Below are 18,151 nucleotides of genomic sequence, written 5' to 3'. Positions count from 1 at the left end.
CTGGTTTTAGCTGTCCTTGGAGAGAAGGGAGCCAGCTGGCCCACTGACCTGCATGGTGAGACCCAGCCCGAAAATGGGGGACTGTGTGCATGGCACTGCACACAGCCCTGAACCCAGTATACACACTGGTGCTGTACACACCCATGCTGCACCCAACATACACCAGCATCGCACCTAGCACACTCCCATGCTGCACCTTGCACACACCTGCTGAACCCAGTATACACATTGGTGCCTTACACAGTATACACACCCATCCTGCACCCAGCATACACCAGCATCGCACCCAGCACACTTCCATGCTGCACCTTGCACACACCTGCTGAACCCAGTATACACATTGGTGCCTTACACAGTATACACACCCATCCTGCACCCAGCATACACCAGCATCGCACCCAGCACACTTCCATGCTGCACCTTGCACACACCTGCTGAACCCAGTGTACACACTGGTGCTGTACACACACATGCTGCACCCAACATACACCAGCATCACACCCAGCACACTCCCATGCTGCACCTTGCACACACCTGCTGAACCCAGTATGCACACTGGTGCTGTACCCAGTATACACACCCATGCTGCACCCAGCACACTCCCATGCTGCCCGTTGCACACACCTGCACAGAACCCAGTATCCACACTGGTGCTGTACCCACTATACACACCCATGCTGCACCCAGCACACTCCCATGCTGCACCCAGCACACACCTGCATGGAACCCACTATATACACTGGTGCTGTACCCACTATACACACCCATGCTGCCCCTTACACACACCTGCACGGAACCCACTATACACACTGGTGCTGTACCCACTATACACACCCATGCTGCACCCAGCACACTCCCATGCTGCCCATTGCACACACCTGCACAGAACCCAGTATACACACTGGTGCTGTACCCACTATACACACCCATGCTGCACCCAGCACACTCCCATGCTGCCCGTTGCACACACCTGCACAGAACCCAGTATACACACTGGTGCTGTACCCAGCATATCCCTGCACTGCACCCAGTAACACCCGAGCTGCACCCACCACACTGCCCGTGAGCACCCAGATCAGGGCTGCTCCTGACCGGCCTTCCCAGGCAGACGTTCCATCCCAGAGGGAAACGGAAAGATGGTCATTCTAGGAATTAATCTCTGTGCCTCAGGTGTGTGAAGTGAGTCTGGTCTGGGAACACGTCATTCGTGTTTCTCCTGTTCAGGCTGACACAGCCTTGAAGCGCTCATCCAGGTGACTGTGTCTTTGTGTCCACTTGGCCTCTAGGCGACCTTTACGGAGCTATCGGCTCTCCAGTGCGGCTGACGCGCACAGTGGTGCTGGGGAAGCAGAAGGACTTGGTGCAGCGGATACTGTACGTGCTGACCTACTTCGTGCGGTGCTCAGAGTTGCAGGAGAACCAGCTGATGTGGAGTGGGGGCCCCGCGCAAGGCGAGCAGATGCTGCACGGGAGCAGCATCACCACCGCCCTGGAGAGGGGCGAGGTGGAGGAGTCTGAGTACGTGGTGGTCACGGTGAGGAGTGAGCCTGCCCTCCTGCCACCCACCCTGCCCGTGACCACAGCCGAGGTGGACGCTGACCCCAGAGACCTGTGTCCCCAACTTGATGGAGAAGGAGGCGGGGCCCTGGAGAAGAGCCTAACAGCCCACAGCATGTGGAGACCTCAGGGCGCATCGTTAGGGGACGAGGAGAGTAAGGAGCCCCCTCGAGGCGGCTCTGCGAGGCTCCCCAGCGGTGCAGGTGTGGGCGTGGGGCTGAAGATGAGCCCTCCAGCCATCGGGGCGGAGCCAGGAGGGGAGATGCCCAAGAAGCTGCCAGACCGGTCGGCGGCCAGGCCATGCCCTGATGGACGTCTCCGGGACAGGCCGCCCTGGGAAAAGGTCACCTTCCACATCGGGAGCTCTGTGTCTCCGGAGTCGGACTTTGAAAGTCGCGCCAAAGCAATGGAGGAGCGGCTACAGGCTTGCAGGTGTGCGGAGCCAGAGCCAGCACAGGGACCCCTGGCTGGGCCTGGGGTGGCTGCCGACCCAGCCCAGGAGGGCCAGGACCAGTGCTCTCTGACGTGTTCCCAGTCCCCTGGGGCGTCGCGGGGGGACAGAGATGTCAGGACCGAGGCTGCTGCGGAGGTTGCTGGGGCGCCGGGTGCACCTGCCAACCCTACAGGCGCACTGGCACTGCCAGGGGGTTGGAGGGGCAAGGACGCAGACGTGCCTGCAGTGAGTGGGTGCACCGCTCCTGTGCCCAGTGGCGATGCTGGCTTCAGGGTGGAAGGTGGCCTCCCCCGGAACGAGAGCTCCGACAGCGCCCTCGGAGACAGTGATGACGACACATGTGCAGCGGCCTCGCCGGACCTGGGTCCTGGAAGTGATCCTGATGTGGACCATGACCAGAGCGAAGGGTCACTGGAGGTGGAGCTGCCGCTCCCCAGGTAAGGCCGGTGAGGGGCAGAGTGAATTGGGTCAGATGCTGCCGCTCCGGCCACTGAGGGATGCGGAGGTGGTGGGGAGCATCCTCGCCATCCTCAAGGAAGATCTGTGGCCGTGGACGCCCAGCCTCGGAGGGCGGAGGGTGGATGTGCTGGTAGGTTACGCCCCCGAGCAGCTTTTCCCCTGCCTGTCTGGTCAGGACAGCTTCAGGTGGTCGGGAAACAGCACCTCTTCCTAAGGCAGCATCAGCAGATGACCTGGTCTGTAAAGCAGTAACTAGAGATTTGTCCCTTCTCTGTCCTGGCACCCCCCTATGCAGGTGTGTGAGTTCCTGGAGCCAGACTTTGCCAGTGACACCCCCCCAACACACACACACACACACACACACAGTTTTTCTTCTCTCCCGACCCAGCGTCTGGAGGATGAGCTCTGTGAGGCACAAGAACAGACTCACAGCCAGCCACCAGAATATCTGATTTTTCCTGCTCTTCCTCTTCATGAAAGTTCCTTTTCCCTTCAACTCCCTTCCCTTCCTGCACCAGTGACCTGCTTCCCAGAGGACTCCTTATGTGACCGTCCCTGGATCTGTTTCTCTCACCTGTGTCCCTGAGGCTTTGTTCCCACTGCAGTGCAAGAAGGGAGCACGTTTGTGTTGTGCGTGCTGATAGCTGGTCTTGTTTTAGGTCTCAGAGCATCAGCAACCCCAATGTGAGAAACTTCGGCCGCTCCCTCCTGGCGGGGTACTGCCCCACGTACATGCCAGACTTGGTGCTTCACGGGACCAGCAGCGACGAGAAGCTGAAGCAGTGCCTAGCAGCCGACCTGGTCCACACGGTCCAGGTGAGTGATCCCAGTTGGGAGCCTCAAGCTGCTGACCAGGGGGTGAATGAGGGGGCAGCCAGCCGAGGTGGGCAGTCACAGGTAGTCTTGGGATTGTTGCTACAGATGCTGCCGGGGTGACGGGAACCAGTGAGGCTGCTGAGACATCTGGGGACGCACGGAGCTAGAGGCTATGAGCACCACAGGGCACAGCAGTGGGGAAAAGAAGAGGGGCTGCCTGGCTGTCGGAGCACGATGGGCTGGGGGGACCCCCGACCTCTCACTCCTCCAGCCGCTGAGCTCCTACAAGGCTTCCTTTGGGCTAAGCCCAGCTAGAAGCCACAGAGTGAGGAGGTCATAGCTAATGCAGATCCAGGCCTGCGGTCTGCAGAGCTCACCTCTGCACAGGACAGGGAAGGGCACAGGGTGAATCTGGAGGTGGGTGGGGCAGGCCAGGCAGACAGAACAGTCAGCGCAGATGGTGACAATTATGTGCATCCCAGGGAGGACCAAAGAGATGTCACATGTGTTTTGCTTTTTAGTTGATCCTTACAAGTTCCTAAAAATAATCTGTTTTAACTGATTTGTCATTAAGTTCACTTTGATGGCTGTTCGAGGATGACTGTATAAAGATTAACACATCTTATGGAAAATTGCCTCGTGGCTGCCTCTTAGTGCTTCTCCACTATCTGCAGTGTGACAGGAACTAAGCATTGGAGGAAACCATGTCAGTCTGGCAGACCTGTTTTTAATTGAGCCGCTATTGGGCAGACGTGCAAAAAAAAAATAGCTGTATTGTATTGGAAGCATATTGTATCTTAGACAGTAGGAAAAGTCCTCTTTGCGTCAGGAAAATTGGAATTTGGCTGGTTACTTTCTCCTCACCCAACAAGTACTTTTCGAGAGGTAGAACAGAAGGCAGTGCGTGCAGTCTTTGGCCTTGAGCCTCTCCTCTGTGAAGACCAGACTTCCATCAGGCACAGGCCAAGCAGGCTGGAGTTATTTGTGTGAATGGGAAGAAAAGCTTGATGGTGAAGCAGCTGCACTCACCCCCGAACTGGGAAGGAGGAGGTTGGGGGAAGGGTCCTGAGGCTGGTGCCCCGCCCCGTGCAGGGACTGGTACTGGGTTCCTGACCCACCCTAGTTTGTGCTTGGCCACCACCCGCCCCAGGCCAGCCCTGGAAGGAGGCAGAGCTGTCGTCCTCTGTCTACATAGTCCTCAGGAGCACTGTCCTTGCCTGTCATCTCAGAGGCCCGCACGTCAGTGACCTTGGAGAAAGGAGATGCCCTCCTTGGACAGTGCTCTTTCTAGGTCATCTGAGCCACGCATACATTTAGTGGCCACCAGGAGCCGTAAGGCAGGCAGGGGATTTGAGGCCCTCCTTTTGCAGCACCATGCGTTCATGATCATGTATGCAGCACCCGTGGGGTTTTTGGTTCGCTCGTGTCGGTTTGATCTGTAAGAACACTGGTGCTGCTCACTGGACCCTTCTCCCATGGAGCCTGGGTTCTGCTCTGACAGGTGTGCCAGGAGAGCACATGTAAACCCACAGGGCCGTCGTCACCCACCCGTCCTCCAGCAAGTTATCATCCAAATACCCTAGACCTACTAACCACAACTATGAACATGCATCTACAGACTGATTGTCCTCCCTGAACTGATTATCTGCAGAACCATTCCATAGGCTGACACATTCAGATGTTTTGTGTATTAGGTTTCCATGGTGACCATCTAGGTCTATAATTCTTACATTTAAAGAAACAAAACCATGTTTCCTCTGCTTGTGCTCTTAAAGACCTGTCATGTCCATTTTCTCTTCCTTTCAAAGGTAGTATTTTCACACTGCAGCTGTTCTCGTCTCTGCAGACTGTGCAGTCAGCCTGAGAGATGGAAAGTTATTAAGCCTAATAACCTACATTGTGTCGAATGGTGGGAACATCTCCCATGCAGTCTGCGTGGGTGTTAATAGGGAATTGCAAGGGTCATAAAAATATCTTCAGAAGAATGTATCCAATCAGCATTAGTGGAGTTCTGATTTCACTTGGCACATTCATCATAATGAATTTTGCTTTTGAAATAAGTGTTCCATTTGAACTTCTCAGACTGGGATCCTGCTCCATGGCAGTGTTTAAATAAAAACAGCCTCCTTTCAACTGCCACTGACAAATATTTGTTGGAAAATAAATTAGGAGGTTTAGGAGGCGGAACATTATATTAAATGACTGCTCCACAAAGCCTAATAATTATTTAAATTCTTGAGTGTGTTGCCAGAGAAAAAAGCAAAGATCCAAGAACAGGAGCCGAGTTAGGAATGAAATACTGAGTTGTTGAGGAGGAAGAGCTCGGGATAAATTTCTCTCTCATAATTTACTTTCAAGAACCTGGTTTTTGAATTTTAATAATTCCTAATATTCATGCCACACTTCATCCAGCTTTGAGATTCATAGTTGTTTACAGAGAAGGATTTTTAACTTTTTAAGAGCAGTTGATTTACAGTATTGATCTGTTTTCAAGGCCTGTGCATGACACGATTGTGAAATCTGTCTTCTGTAAATACGCACTTCTGTAACCTCAGTGGGCTGGGTTGTGGAGTTTCTTCTCTCACTGAGGTACTGCGTCTGGAGCTCCCAGTACTAAGAAGTTCTTTTTGTGCATTTCATTGTCCTAGACTCTTATGACAGAAAGAAGTATTAACTTTATTTCATTCATTTCCATTTTTGTTACCGGCTTCCACGTGGTAAGATTCTAATGGCCTTTAAATATTTTAACATGTGTTCTTATTTAATCCACCTACTACCTCTGTTCCATCGTTTGAACTGTTTCTCTGCCTCCCAATGCATAGATTATACAGCTGCCTTGAATTAGGCTGAGGTCATACTTAGTTTCATTTTTTTCCTGCCGCATCTAAACGTAAATTCTTTCTTCTGTTTTCCTTTTGACTTTGAAGGGTGAAGTGGGAGAGCCGGCTTCCCTCTGTACCCATGACTCTCCAGGAGCTTTTTCTCTCTCCTTTGTTTTATTTGTGTCTTGTCCGCCCGTGGGTACTGCTGACCCACGGGTTCTGGGTACTGCTGACCCACGGGTTCTGGGTACTGGGCCGGGGCAGCTATGAAGTTGCAGGGAGCGGAGGTGGTGGAGGAGGCTGACTCGACATTGATGCTGTGGTGTTACTGCTTGTTCGATGGTCATCAGGTAAATCTGTTGGCTTTGCTAGGCCTCAGAAAAACATATTTAGAGGAATAGAAAAAATGTAACCCAGCAGTTAAGCATGCAGCTTCTAAAGGCAGACGTATCTGCGTTTGAGTCATGGCTTACCCCTTGTGGCTGTGTGGCCTTGGGCAGGTTTCTCTCATCTTCCAAGCATCTTTTTCATGTTCTAGAAAATGATAGTACTTGTAGGTCTGATTGAAGACTGTGAGATGATGCGTGTCTGTTGTTGAGCACAGCGCCCTGCACATTACTGAACACCCATTAAACAGTAGCTATTAAAATGACACCGTGAACGTGCTTTGTAAATGAGTTTTCCAGGGTGCTTACGCTCTGGGTGATGAACAGAAGCAGTGCCCATTCATTCAGTGTTAATGGCTGCTGAGTTCCCTCTGCCATGACTGTCCAAGGAGCAGGCCAAGCCACTTAAAGCTCTGCAGGGTCAGGTCATCAAGACCAAAATTAGCATCACACATTGTTTCTTTTAAGAAAAACTGTATGCTAGGGCTTCAGGCATCTCCAGAACACTCTCTAAAACAAGGATATGGCAACCTCTTTCATTTAAGAGTAGCAACAGGTTGACTCCAGAAATCAGTAGTGCAGATAAGGAGCTTTGCTAATGGCTTGGCTGTGCTGTGAGCCTCAAATACCTAACGGAGCCCGTGCCATGCCATCAGCCAATGAGGTTATGAAAGAGCCGCGAGTCACAGGGACCGATAAAGCATTGCATTAGTAACAAAGACAACGCTGAGGTGGCCCAGATCAGCAGCCACCTTCAGTCAGTGGTGGTGTAGAGGAAACAGCCGCGCAGAACACATCTGCTGTTTGAGACAGAACAGCTCTGCTCGCCTCCTTTCCTGGGTGGGGTGGTGAGCATGGTGGGGCCATGGACCTTCAGCCCCAACTCACTGTTGGGGGGGGTGTGTGTGTGTACATGTACATATGTGTCTGTATAAATGCGCATGTATAAGTATGCACACTGGGTTATGACATTCAAACGTATTTCTTACTGCACGTGGTGATTTTAAAAAATACTTGAAGAAACTACTGGTATCTGGGTATCGCCAACTCCAGTCTGGAATCTTGGTGACCCCTCCCCTCCTCAGAGCCCCTCCACCTGCAGCCATTACCTGCATGGGGCCACTTTGCACACAGCCATGGAGGGCTCCTTCTCAAATAGGGATTTGATTGGTCACTCTTCTATCCTCCCAGGGGCCCATTGCTTTAGAGAGTGAAATCTAGTCGTCTTGGCTGGGATCGCCCCTCGTATGTCCTGCACACACACACACACAGTCACACTGTCGATCAGCCTTGAACTCCCCTCCTCTTTTCCACCTCCTGGCTGCTTGCTGTGTTCCGTCTGTCTCAGGCACCATGGAACCAATTTCTATGCCATTTGCAGACCTCCTCCTGATGTTGCCCCTTCTCTGAAACCATTCCAGTCCCTTTGCACATGACAGTTGCTTCAACCTCCAGTGTCTCCTGCCAGGCTTGCAGTGCCCAAGCAGGGAGGGGGCTTCAGTCCTACCAGTCCAGCACCCAGTCCAGGGACAAGCGGCACAGTGTGGTCCCCCTGCGCCGGTTAGAGAAGTGTGTGTTCCTTCAGGTGACACTGTGCTGTAGACTGTGACCCTCCTAAAGCAGAGAGAAGTGATAGACTCTGCATTTAAGATATAAAGAGGAAGATTGCTGTGCTTAGATATGATGCCTGAGGCCCTTTGTGTTCTTTTTCTTTACTTAAGGAAGAATAAAAAGCTCTCAAAGGCATCATTTCTCTTGCATTTTGTGAATAGGCATATGGCTAATTTTGCTGTTTTCCCCTGTTTTTTCATTATGTGCAAAGTATTTGGACATCTAGGCCATTCTCTGCAGAAAAAGCTACCAGCCTTCTTACAGTTGTCTTAGCATCATGCACATCCTCCCTTAACTTTGCTCTGATGATCCCTTTTGACCTTGAGCATCTCTCCTTGACTTTAAACTGCTTCCGCAGCAAGTGACCGGCCTAAAGTTGAAGGCATCCCTGAGGCTGTGCCCTATATGCTCAAGGTTGAGGCTTCCCCGAGCCCCTGCCTCACAGGACCCCTCAGCAGTGCCCATGGTCCAGAATGGATGATTCTCTCTCCTTCTCTACTTTATCACAACTCTGACGCCTTTAGAGTCGACATGGCGCCTGTTTCCAAAAGGCACATACAGCACATAAAACAGAACGACTCCAATACGATTGACTTGCGGTCAGGACGAGGGGGCTTAAGCCAAATGGGCAGGCGCGTTAGCCCTCCTCCCACAGTCCAGAGTAGCTGCTGAGTAACTACGTTTAAAATGGTGATGGTGATAAAAGGAAGGAATTGGAACCCTTAAAAAGATGGTCTGATATGATACCCAACTATTTATATTCGTAAAAGAACTAAAGGGAGCTGCTAAAATGGAAAAATGCAGTCATGGAAATTAAAACTCAGGGGGGTAGTCTAATGAGCAGAACAGATTAAATGCAGCCAGAAGGGATTAGAGTTTGTGAAACAGTGACGAGATACAGACCTGCCCCTGTGACTGTAACTCTGAGACAAAAGGACGTGAAAAAATGTGAAAAGAGCCAGTAAGAGACGTGGTGGCTTGAGTGAGACTGTTTTATGGTGTATACAAGAGGCAGGACAGAGAAACAGTATTTGGAGAAAGAATGGCTGCTGTCTTTCAGGTTAGATGAGCCCACAGACATGAACATATCCACACTGAGCTGCAGGTCATCAGAGAAAAAGGAAGCTTATCACTGGCCAGAGAGAATGGCTCTGTCCTTCAGGAAACTGAAATCCAGCATGTGACTAAAGACATAAGCAGTGCAGATAGAGGCCAGTGTCAGGATGGGAGGCAAGGAATGCATGGATGGCTTCCTGGAGGAGGTGACATCTACAGTGAGGATAAGCAGAGCTGGAATGGGGGGTCCAGGCAGGACACAAGGACCCTGCGCTCCCCCAGGGGCTGTAGACTGACTGCAGGCGGAGCCAGCTTTACTGCCATAGGAGCTCCTGTCTCACGTAAACTGCTGTCAGGAAAGCCTGGGTGCCGAGCATTTAGCGTTCACTATTCTAGATGATATTATAGCCTGGAAGAAGTGTTAGAGAAGGGTGAGTGGTAATAGGATTCTGTTCTCTGCATGAATGTGAGACTAAAGGTGCGTTTGTTTGTTTGTTTGGTTTTTGGAATGGACCATTTTTAAAGTCTTTTATTGACTTTGTTCTAGTGTTACTTTTATGTTTTCCTTTTTTTGCCTGCAAGGCATGTGGTATCTTAGCTCCCCAACTAAGATTGAACCCCCATGACCCCCCACCACAGGCCCCCTCTCCCCATCTCTGGATTGGAAGGCAGAGTCCTAGCTACCAGGGAGGCCCCAGACTGAAGGCTTAAAAAGAGAAACTAGTCAGGCAGCCACATGTATCTGCATCCTTCTGTGTGCCCTCAGCCATCCAGAAGTGGGTGGACTTACTTAAATCCTCAGTGCCAAGGATGTGGGGGTGTGGTTATTTAGGTGGGCCTTGGCCCCTAGAGAGAGAGAATAAAAACAGGATCTGATGACATTTAGCCAAGAGCAGATGCTGAGAATGTGAGCCTCAGGGCACTGATTATCTGCTTTTTCTCTGTGACTAACCCAAGGCCTATAGAAATGTTGTAAGGACAAAGAGTAACAGAGTCTTGTCAAGAGAACACACTGGTCATAGCAAACACCCTTTTCCAGCAATCCAAGAGATGATTGTACACATGGACATTACCAGATGGTCAAAACTGAAATCAGATTGATTATATTCTTTATAGCCAAAGACGGTGAAGCTGTGTACAGTCAGCAAAAACAAGACCTGGAGCTGACTGTGGCTCAGATCATTAGCTCCTTATTGTATAATTCATGTTTAAATTGAAGAAAGTATGGAAAACCACTAGGTCATTCAGATATGACCTAAATCAAATCCTTTATGATTTTACAGTGAAGGTAATGAATAGATTCAAGGGATTAGATCTGGTAGAGAGGGCCTGAAGAACTGTGGATGCTTAGCATCACTAATTGTTAGAGAAATGAAAGTCGAAACTACAGTGATGTGCCGCCTTACACGAGTCAGAATGGCCATTTCCAAAAATCTGTAAACAATAAATGCTGGAGAGGGTGTGGAGAAAGGGAACCTCTTACACTGTTGGTGGGAATGTAGATTGATACAACCACTGTGGACAGTATGGAGGCTCCTTAAAAAACTAAAAATGGAACTACCATATGACCCCCAATCCCATTCTTGGGCATATGTCCAGAGAAAAACATGCTCCGAAAGGATGCGTGTACCTTAATGTTCATTGCAGCACTTTCACAATAGCCAAGACATGGAAGCAACCTAAATGTCCATTGACAGATATAGAAGACGTGGTACATGTATATACAATGGAATACTACTCTGCCATGAAAGAATAATGTCATTCACAGTAGCATGGGTGGACCCAGGGATTATCATACTAAATGAAGTAAGTCCGACAGAAAAAGACAAATGTGTGATATTGATTATATGTGAAATATAAAAAATGATACAGATGAACTTATTTACAAAACAGAAAGAGACTCACAGACATAGAAAATAAACTTGTGGTTACCAAAGGGCAGAGGGGGAAGGGATAGATTAGGAGTTGAGGATTAAAATATACACACTACTGCATATAGATAAGGAACAAGGACCTATACTGTATAACATAGGGAACCAAAGTCAATATCTTGTAATAATCTGTAACGGAAGACTATGTGAAAAAAAGGTATATATTCATATGTATGTATAATTGAATCACTTTACGTCTGAAGCTAACACAGCACTGTAAATCAACTATTTTTCAAAAAAATTTTTAATAGAGGTCACTACATAAAATGTTAGTGGTATAGATAGCTGTACATGGAAAAGAAATATGTTACTAGTTGTGTGGATGGCTTAATAAGAACTGGATCCAACCTAAAAATAAATCTGAATAGAGAATTGTTCAACAGAGCCAGCATGTATTAGGTATTTAGCTCATGCCTTGCATTTTGTTATGTTCATTTCTGAGACTACGGAAGAAAATGTAACTTCTCTCCTTGAGTTACTTACGAAATCACTGAGTAGACAAACAGATGTGCAATCAAGAGAGAGTTAGGACAGTGTGATTCCATGCCAGACAGTGGACGTGGGGAGTCTCACTGTGGGGCGTAGGGGAGACGGGGCCAGGCCAGGTCCCTGAAGAACTGGAATGTTTAGAAGGGAGCCCAGAAGATGTTCTGGCCACAGCCCGAGTGAGAGACGGGCTTCCTCTCTGCCTGGAGAAGGGGCTTCTCCTGAGAGAGCCTGGAGGGGAATGTGTGCAGGTGGATGTGGGCCTGAGGGAAGCTGCAGGGATGCAGAGACAGGTTTGACCAGTAAGCATTGGGGGAGGGTCCCAGGCTAGGGTAGGTTTCTGAGTCCGTGAGGGTTTGGGGATGTGGTTGCATGAGGGGGCGATGTAGGGTGTGGGGAAGCAAGGGGATGCACCCGACAAGTGGTAGGCACTACACTACAAGTTTCATGTACGTTTTGTCACAGAAACCCTGAATTAAGTACAGTCACACACTGCATGGTGGTTCATCCGTAAATAATCCTCCTGCTAATGTAAGAGATACAAGTTTGATTCCTGGGTCATGAAGATCCCCTGGAGAAGGAAATGGCAGCTTGCTCTAGTATTCTTCCTGGGAAATCCCATGGACAGAGGAGCTTGCTAGGCTACAGTCCATGTGGTAGCAAAGAGTCAGACACAACTTGGTGACTACACAACAACACACTCTGCAGATGTAGAGATGGAAGCCCCGGAGAACAGGGTCACTAAGGCCCCACAGCTAGTAAGTGATGAGTGGCCGTCAAGCCCAGTCCTGCCTGGCTTCAGAGTCTTGGCTCCTTGATGAAATATCCAAGCCTGAGGGAGGGAGTTGGAGAGATCAGGCTCGTGGGAGGTGTTTGAACCATTCAGTCTAATGGTTTACAACGTTTGTCAAAGTGCTTAATTTCTCAAAAGCACGCTCCGTGCATTCGTTACTGGTAAGTGTATTTATGTGTACCCTGGGTTGTATGTGAACTTAAGAAACCTGCCTGACAGATTTTACTACTAGTTACTTCTGTATTTAAGTTGCAGCTCATAAGTAAAAGTGATAAAGAAGTGTCATGTAATTCAGTTTTCCCTTTGTTTATGGTGGTTCTGCATATGCCATAAGCAGAGCCATTGCAAAGAGGGGTTTTCTGTTGAATACCAGGCAGAGTGGAGGCGTGTGTGGGTGAGAGTTCCTGTGATTTTCCCGGTGGGGCTTCTGGATCTCAGAGTTCTTTAAATTCTACAAGCTCAGAGACCAACTAATAAACCAAACCGTAAAACATTTACACTGCCCATTACCACCCATAAACGTTACTCTTTAGTGGGCTGTGTTTCCTTTGGAAAGATACATGTCAGAAATCTCCAGAATCATCAGAACTTGTGCTTCAATGCTCTGACCTTAGAGAAGTTTAGACCAGATCAGGACTGGGCTGTTAGTTGCCCTGGCGGTCCTTAGATGATAACTTGAAATGGTTGCAGATGACATTTTTTTATCTCTCTCCAGTATTCTTTTTCTTGAATATTTACATTTCCTTCTATTTCCATCTTCCTTAAAAAAAAAATATTTAGTCTTCAATAAATGAGTAACTACTAATGGCATAGTTAGATGGAGACAGTTGGTGACCTGTAGATGTATTTAGGGAAAATCAAAGTGTTAATTGCTCAATGATGCCTGACTTTTTGTGACCCCCGTGGACTGTAGCTCACCAGACTCTACTGTCCATGGCATTTTCCAGGCAAGTGGATAGCTGGAGTGGGTAGCTGTTCACTTCTCCAGGGGAACTTCCTGACCCAGGGATCTTCCTGAACTAGGGATTGAACCCAGATCTCCTGCATTGCAGGTAGATTCTTTACCATCTGAGCCACCAGGGAAGCCCACTTAGGAAATTACATGTTAAATATTTAGTAGTCTGAGAATGTATAATTCTTTTTTTAAATTTTATTGAAGTATAGTTGATCTACAGTGTTGTGTTCATTTCTGCTGTACAACAAAGTGACCCAGTCATACATATGTGGATTCTTTCTCCTATTCTTTCCCATCCTGGTTTGGCACAGGTTACTGACTATCGTTCCCTGTACACTTTTGCTTTAAGGTGCTGTCCTGACAGCGTTGCATGGCTCTGCTTCCCTGGATCCCACACGCGTGACACTCAGCGCTGTGCGTGGGCTCACAGGCGCTTGCCTTCCCTTTGACTGCTGGGCTCGACCTGGTCTGTCTGAAGTCTGTCCTTTCTCAAGGAGCTGGTCCTGCCCTTGGTGCTGAGAGTCCAGGAGAGAGGAGTCAGCCCCCGCTTCAGGGAGTGGGCTCTGGGCTCCCTGTGCGTTTGTCCCAGCCTTCAGACGCAGCTCTCTTTAGTCCGTCCCCAGGTTTCCACCAGTGATTTAGAAACGGCTTGTGCTCACGTTTTCTCTCACGTGATTGTGCCAGCTCCTCTTTTGCTCCTCTGCTGTTTCCGCCCCCAGGTCTGCAGCCTCCCGGGGTCACAGGCACCCAGAGAGCCTTCTGTCCATCACGTCCCCAGTGAGCCTCGCCGCCCTCCTGCCGGTGGCTCCCTTCTGAAGGCGGAGCTCTGTGTGTGGTTGCCGGTGGTGTGCGTGGTGCCGTGCGATCTGCAGTCTGCTTTCCTTGGATCAATACACTGCTCCCTTCCCTGAAGGGTGGGAAGTTACTTAGGAAACTGAATGAGTTGGAAACTCGGGCCCAGATTATTCACTACAAATAGTTCATCCAACCAAAGCTAGACTTTTATACCAACTGTCCCAGCCTCCTGGCCCCCTATTCACAGGGAAGTCTTGGAGAAAGAGCCCTTGAATGACCTGGCCTGGGTGCTGTCCCTCACCTTGATAGAGGGAGGTGACTGAAATCCAGAGAGGAGATTGGCGTGCCTTCCTCTCACTGTGTATACATGGGCATATGGATTTTAAAGATTATGTATATATTTTCAGGGGCTTCCCAGGTGGCACAGTGGTAAAGAATCTGCCTGCAGGAGACGCAGGAGACATGGGTTTGATCCCTGAGTCAGGAAGATCCCCTGGAGTAGCAGATGGCAACCCACTCCAGCATTCTTGCCTGGAGAATCCCATGGACAGAGGAGCCTGGCAGGCCAGAGTCCATGGGGTCACAAAAGAGTCAGACACGACTGAGTGACTAAGTACATATACCTCATATACACAGACAGCACATATACTTTCATAATGTAAGCCCCTTGAAGGAAAGGTCTTCATATAGATTCATGTAGATCTTTTCTGGGCAATACCCAGCACACAGTGAATTTCTGATAAATGCAAAGCATTGAAGGAACTTGAACTCCAAATGCAAATCTTTTAAATTTCCAAATTTTCATTTGCTGTGGTCATAAGGACCAAGTCACTGTCCTCTTGCTGTGAACCTGTGACACAGGGATTGAGCAAGAACTTGCCAGAACTTGTAGAAGGAAGTTGTGGCAGCCATTTCTGTACTTTCTGTTTTGGAGAGTGTGTACAAGGGTAGGAGTAAGGCGTCACAAGACCCTGTGGGTGAGAGTGGGAATCTGTGGTCATTATGTGTGTGGGGGCATTTCGACTGTTTGGTTGAAAAGTCTAAGAAATGAGAGCCATCCTTGGGAAACTGGGCTCCATTAATTCAAGAATCTGTTCTGTCACATTTTTCATTCTTCACGTTGAAGATTATTTGAACATACACTTAAATAAATGTGGACCGCTAGATTTTGCCTGATTTGCTGTTCTTTTCAATGGGGAAATATTCTAAACCATGAAGGTTTCCCTCCTGAATATAGTATAGGAATAAATGTTGCTCCCAACAAAGTTCTCATTCAGCCCATCAGTCACTTCTTCCCCATCTGTGAGAAAGAATACAGAGATTGAATCAAAAAGCCTCAAAACGAAGGAACCAGATCACCTGTTAAATGTAGAGTATGGCAGCAAACATCTTGGGTTTCCATCAATAGCCTCCCCAATAATAGTGCTGTCTTTTTAAAAAAAAAAATTCATTTCTTTGTTTGCCTGTTTATTTTGGCTGTGCTGGGCTCCCCACGTGTGTGGGCTTTCTCTACTCGCAGTGAGTGGGGGCTGCTCTTAGTCGTGGCAAGCGAGCTTCTCATTGCGGTGCGGTGGCTTCTCTTGTTGTGGGGCACAGTCTCTAGGCTGGGGGAGTTCCATAGCTGTGGCACCTTAGTTGCACCACGGCGTATGGGATCTTCCCAGACTAGGGATCGAACCAGTGTCCGCTGCATTGGAAGGCGGATTATTAACCACTGGACCATCAGGGACTCCCTAGTGTTAAGTCTTAAGTACATTCATCAGTGGCCACACTTGTACCTTTTGGCCTCGTCTCAATAACATAGCTCCCTAGTCCCATCTGTCTAGGTGGTGGTTGGAGTTGACTTATGTGTGTAGCACGTGGTTCCTGAGTAAATGTCACTTCATGATTAAAGCTCTACTTTTCAGGGAATATTAAGTCACCCTTCCAAACCTCGTGATGGGGAAAATGGCAGTAGAATCCTACACCGTATTCTGACAGTCTCCATTGTAAAGGGAATGAGCAGGGGCTTCCCTGGCAGCCAGTGGTTAAGACTCGGGACTTCCACAGCAGAGGGCGCAGGTTCCATCCCAGTTCAGGGAACTAGGATCCCACAGACCACACAAAAAATGAAGGAGAGTGCAGCTTTCCAGAAGGAAGTGACTTTCAAGTCCTGGTTTGGAGAAAGATTGCAGGCCTTTTTGTTTACCTGTGAGCATGTGATGATGTTTATGGGTCCCTTCTGAGTGTGGGAATAAAATAAGGATGGACTGCAGTTTTATCAAGTTAATGTTTAAATGGCAGTGTGATGGCACTTTAGAGTCCCTGGGGAGCTCTGGGCTACTGGGGCTCCCACCATCACCTTCTGTTTAGTTTTCAATTGGAAAAAAGTTGATACACAATGCTGTGTTGGTTTCTGCCGTACAACAGTGCAGAATCAATCACTGGCATACGTCTGTCCCCCTCCCTCTTGAGCCTCCCTGCTGCCACTGTAGATCATCACAGAGCTCTATAGCTCCCTGTGCTATACAGCAGCTTCCCCCGCCATCTATTTTAGACAGCTGGAAGCGTGGCGAGGAGTTGACCCCCTGTGTCTGCCCTGCAGCATCCCGTGCTGGACGAGCCCATCGCCGAGGCTGTGTGCATCATTGCAGACACAGACAAGTGGAGCGTCCAGGTGGCCACGAGTCAGAGGAAGGCGGTGGACAGCACGAAGCTCGGCCAGGACGTCCTGGTGTCAAGTCAGGTGTCCAGCTTACTGCAGTCCATCCTGCAGCTCTACAGGCTTCACCTCCCCGCCGACTTTGTAAGTTTGTGTTCTCTAGTCATCAGAGAAATGAGCTATAAAAACACTGTCCATGGGATTGTGGTTATAAAGTCACGAGTTCCTGTGTATTGATTTTAGTATAATTGGATGTTAGCATCAGTGGAAACAGAGCATGTGATACAAAACCAGCACATGGGCTGGATTCAGTAACAATAGTCCTTCTGGAAACAGAGCATAGAGACGTCATCTCTTTGAACAAGTTACATGAAGAAGTAGGTATAATGTGGAGGCAGGGGTCAAGCATACAGGGAAATTTAAAATACCCTCCTTGGGGAAACTTACCGGTTTTTCCGTCTTCAGTTTGGTGCCAAGTCAGCCAACTTTCTGAAGGGACTGTCGTTCCATCTGCTCAGGGACAGTCCTCCCAGAGTTGTTATGGATAATGGAGGATATTGTTTGTGTCAGTAGTTAAAATGTTGAAGCACCTAGCCACAGGGGATGGTATCAATTGTTCCTTTTTGAATGGGATTTTGCAATCACTTTGATAACATTATATTAAATACAGACAGCAGACAGACCCTCTGAACTCCTAGAAAATGATCAACAGTTCTCCCCGAGTCTCTGGAATAATACACACAACAAATTCGTGTGTGTGTGTATGTGCGCACACGTGTAGAGAGATGAAGAGAAATCACACTTAAGGAGGGAGGGAGCCGGATTTCCAGAGCAGAAAGGCATGTACCAGGAGGGGAAGAACTCCAGGAGCTGGGAGGGACACACCTGAGATGAGCTCACCTGCCTTCTCAGCTCTTCCTCCTTCCCCTGTCTGCACTCAGCCCCACACCAAACAGCCAGCATCTCCCTGCCAGCCTCCTGCCTCCACGAAAGATGCAGAGCTAGTAACAAGCAAGTAGGTGGCTGCATTACGGTCAGCTCCCTGATTGCTCAGGAAGGGTTATTCCCCTGAGTTCTTGTGACCAGACCTACAGGTGCACCATACCCCTTGGAAAGCCAGGACTCCTGTGTTCTTGGAGTGGGGCTTTGAAACACTGAGGTGGCAGTGTGGCATCACAGCGACATCACAGGGGTCACATCTGGGCTTTGCTCATTTGGTTCCTTGGGCACCTCAGGACATCAGCTTTTTCCTCTGTGAACATGGTGCCTTTGCAGCAAGCACATGAGAGCCTCGCTGAGGTGTGCTTTCTACCTGGCCAAGCCCAGGGCGAGATGAGGCTCCTTGCAGCCAGTGGACAGTAGTGGACAGTCAGTGGGCTTTCAGTGGCA

General features: G+C 49.1%; 1 protein-coding gene across 11 annotated transcripts in view; it reads left to right on the top strand.

Annotated features, from left to right (window-relative positions):
- Positions 1-18,151, top strand: part of FNIP2 (folliculin interacting protein 2) — a 125,856-nt gene that overhangs the window by 99,601 nt on the left and 8,104 nt on the right. For 9 of the 11 annotated variants that reach the window (XM_042234398.2, XM_042234397.2, XM_042234406.2 and 6 more), the window contains 3 exons: positions 1,287-2,448; positions 3,130-3,286; positions 16,706-16,906. In XM_042234398.2, the coding sequence (XP_042090332.1) occupies positions 1,287-2,448; positions 3,130-3,286; positions 16,706-16,906 (1,520 nt within the window). The other 2 variants (XM_042234404.1, XM_042234401.2) reach the window with 2 other exon arrangements.

Source organism: Ovis aries, chromosome 17 (assembly GCF_016772045.2).
Source record: "Ovis aries strain OAR_USU_Benz2616 breed Rambouillet chromosome 17, ARS-UI_Ramb_v3.0, whole genome shotgun sequence".
NCBI lineage: Eukaryota > Metazoa > Chordata > Mammalia > Artiodactyla > Bovidae > Ovis > Ovis aries.
This window is presented reverse-complemented; position numbering and strand designations above follow the sequence as displayed.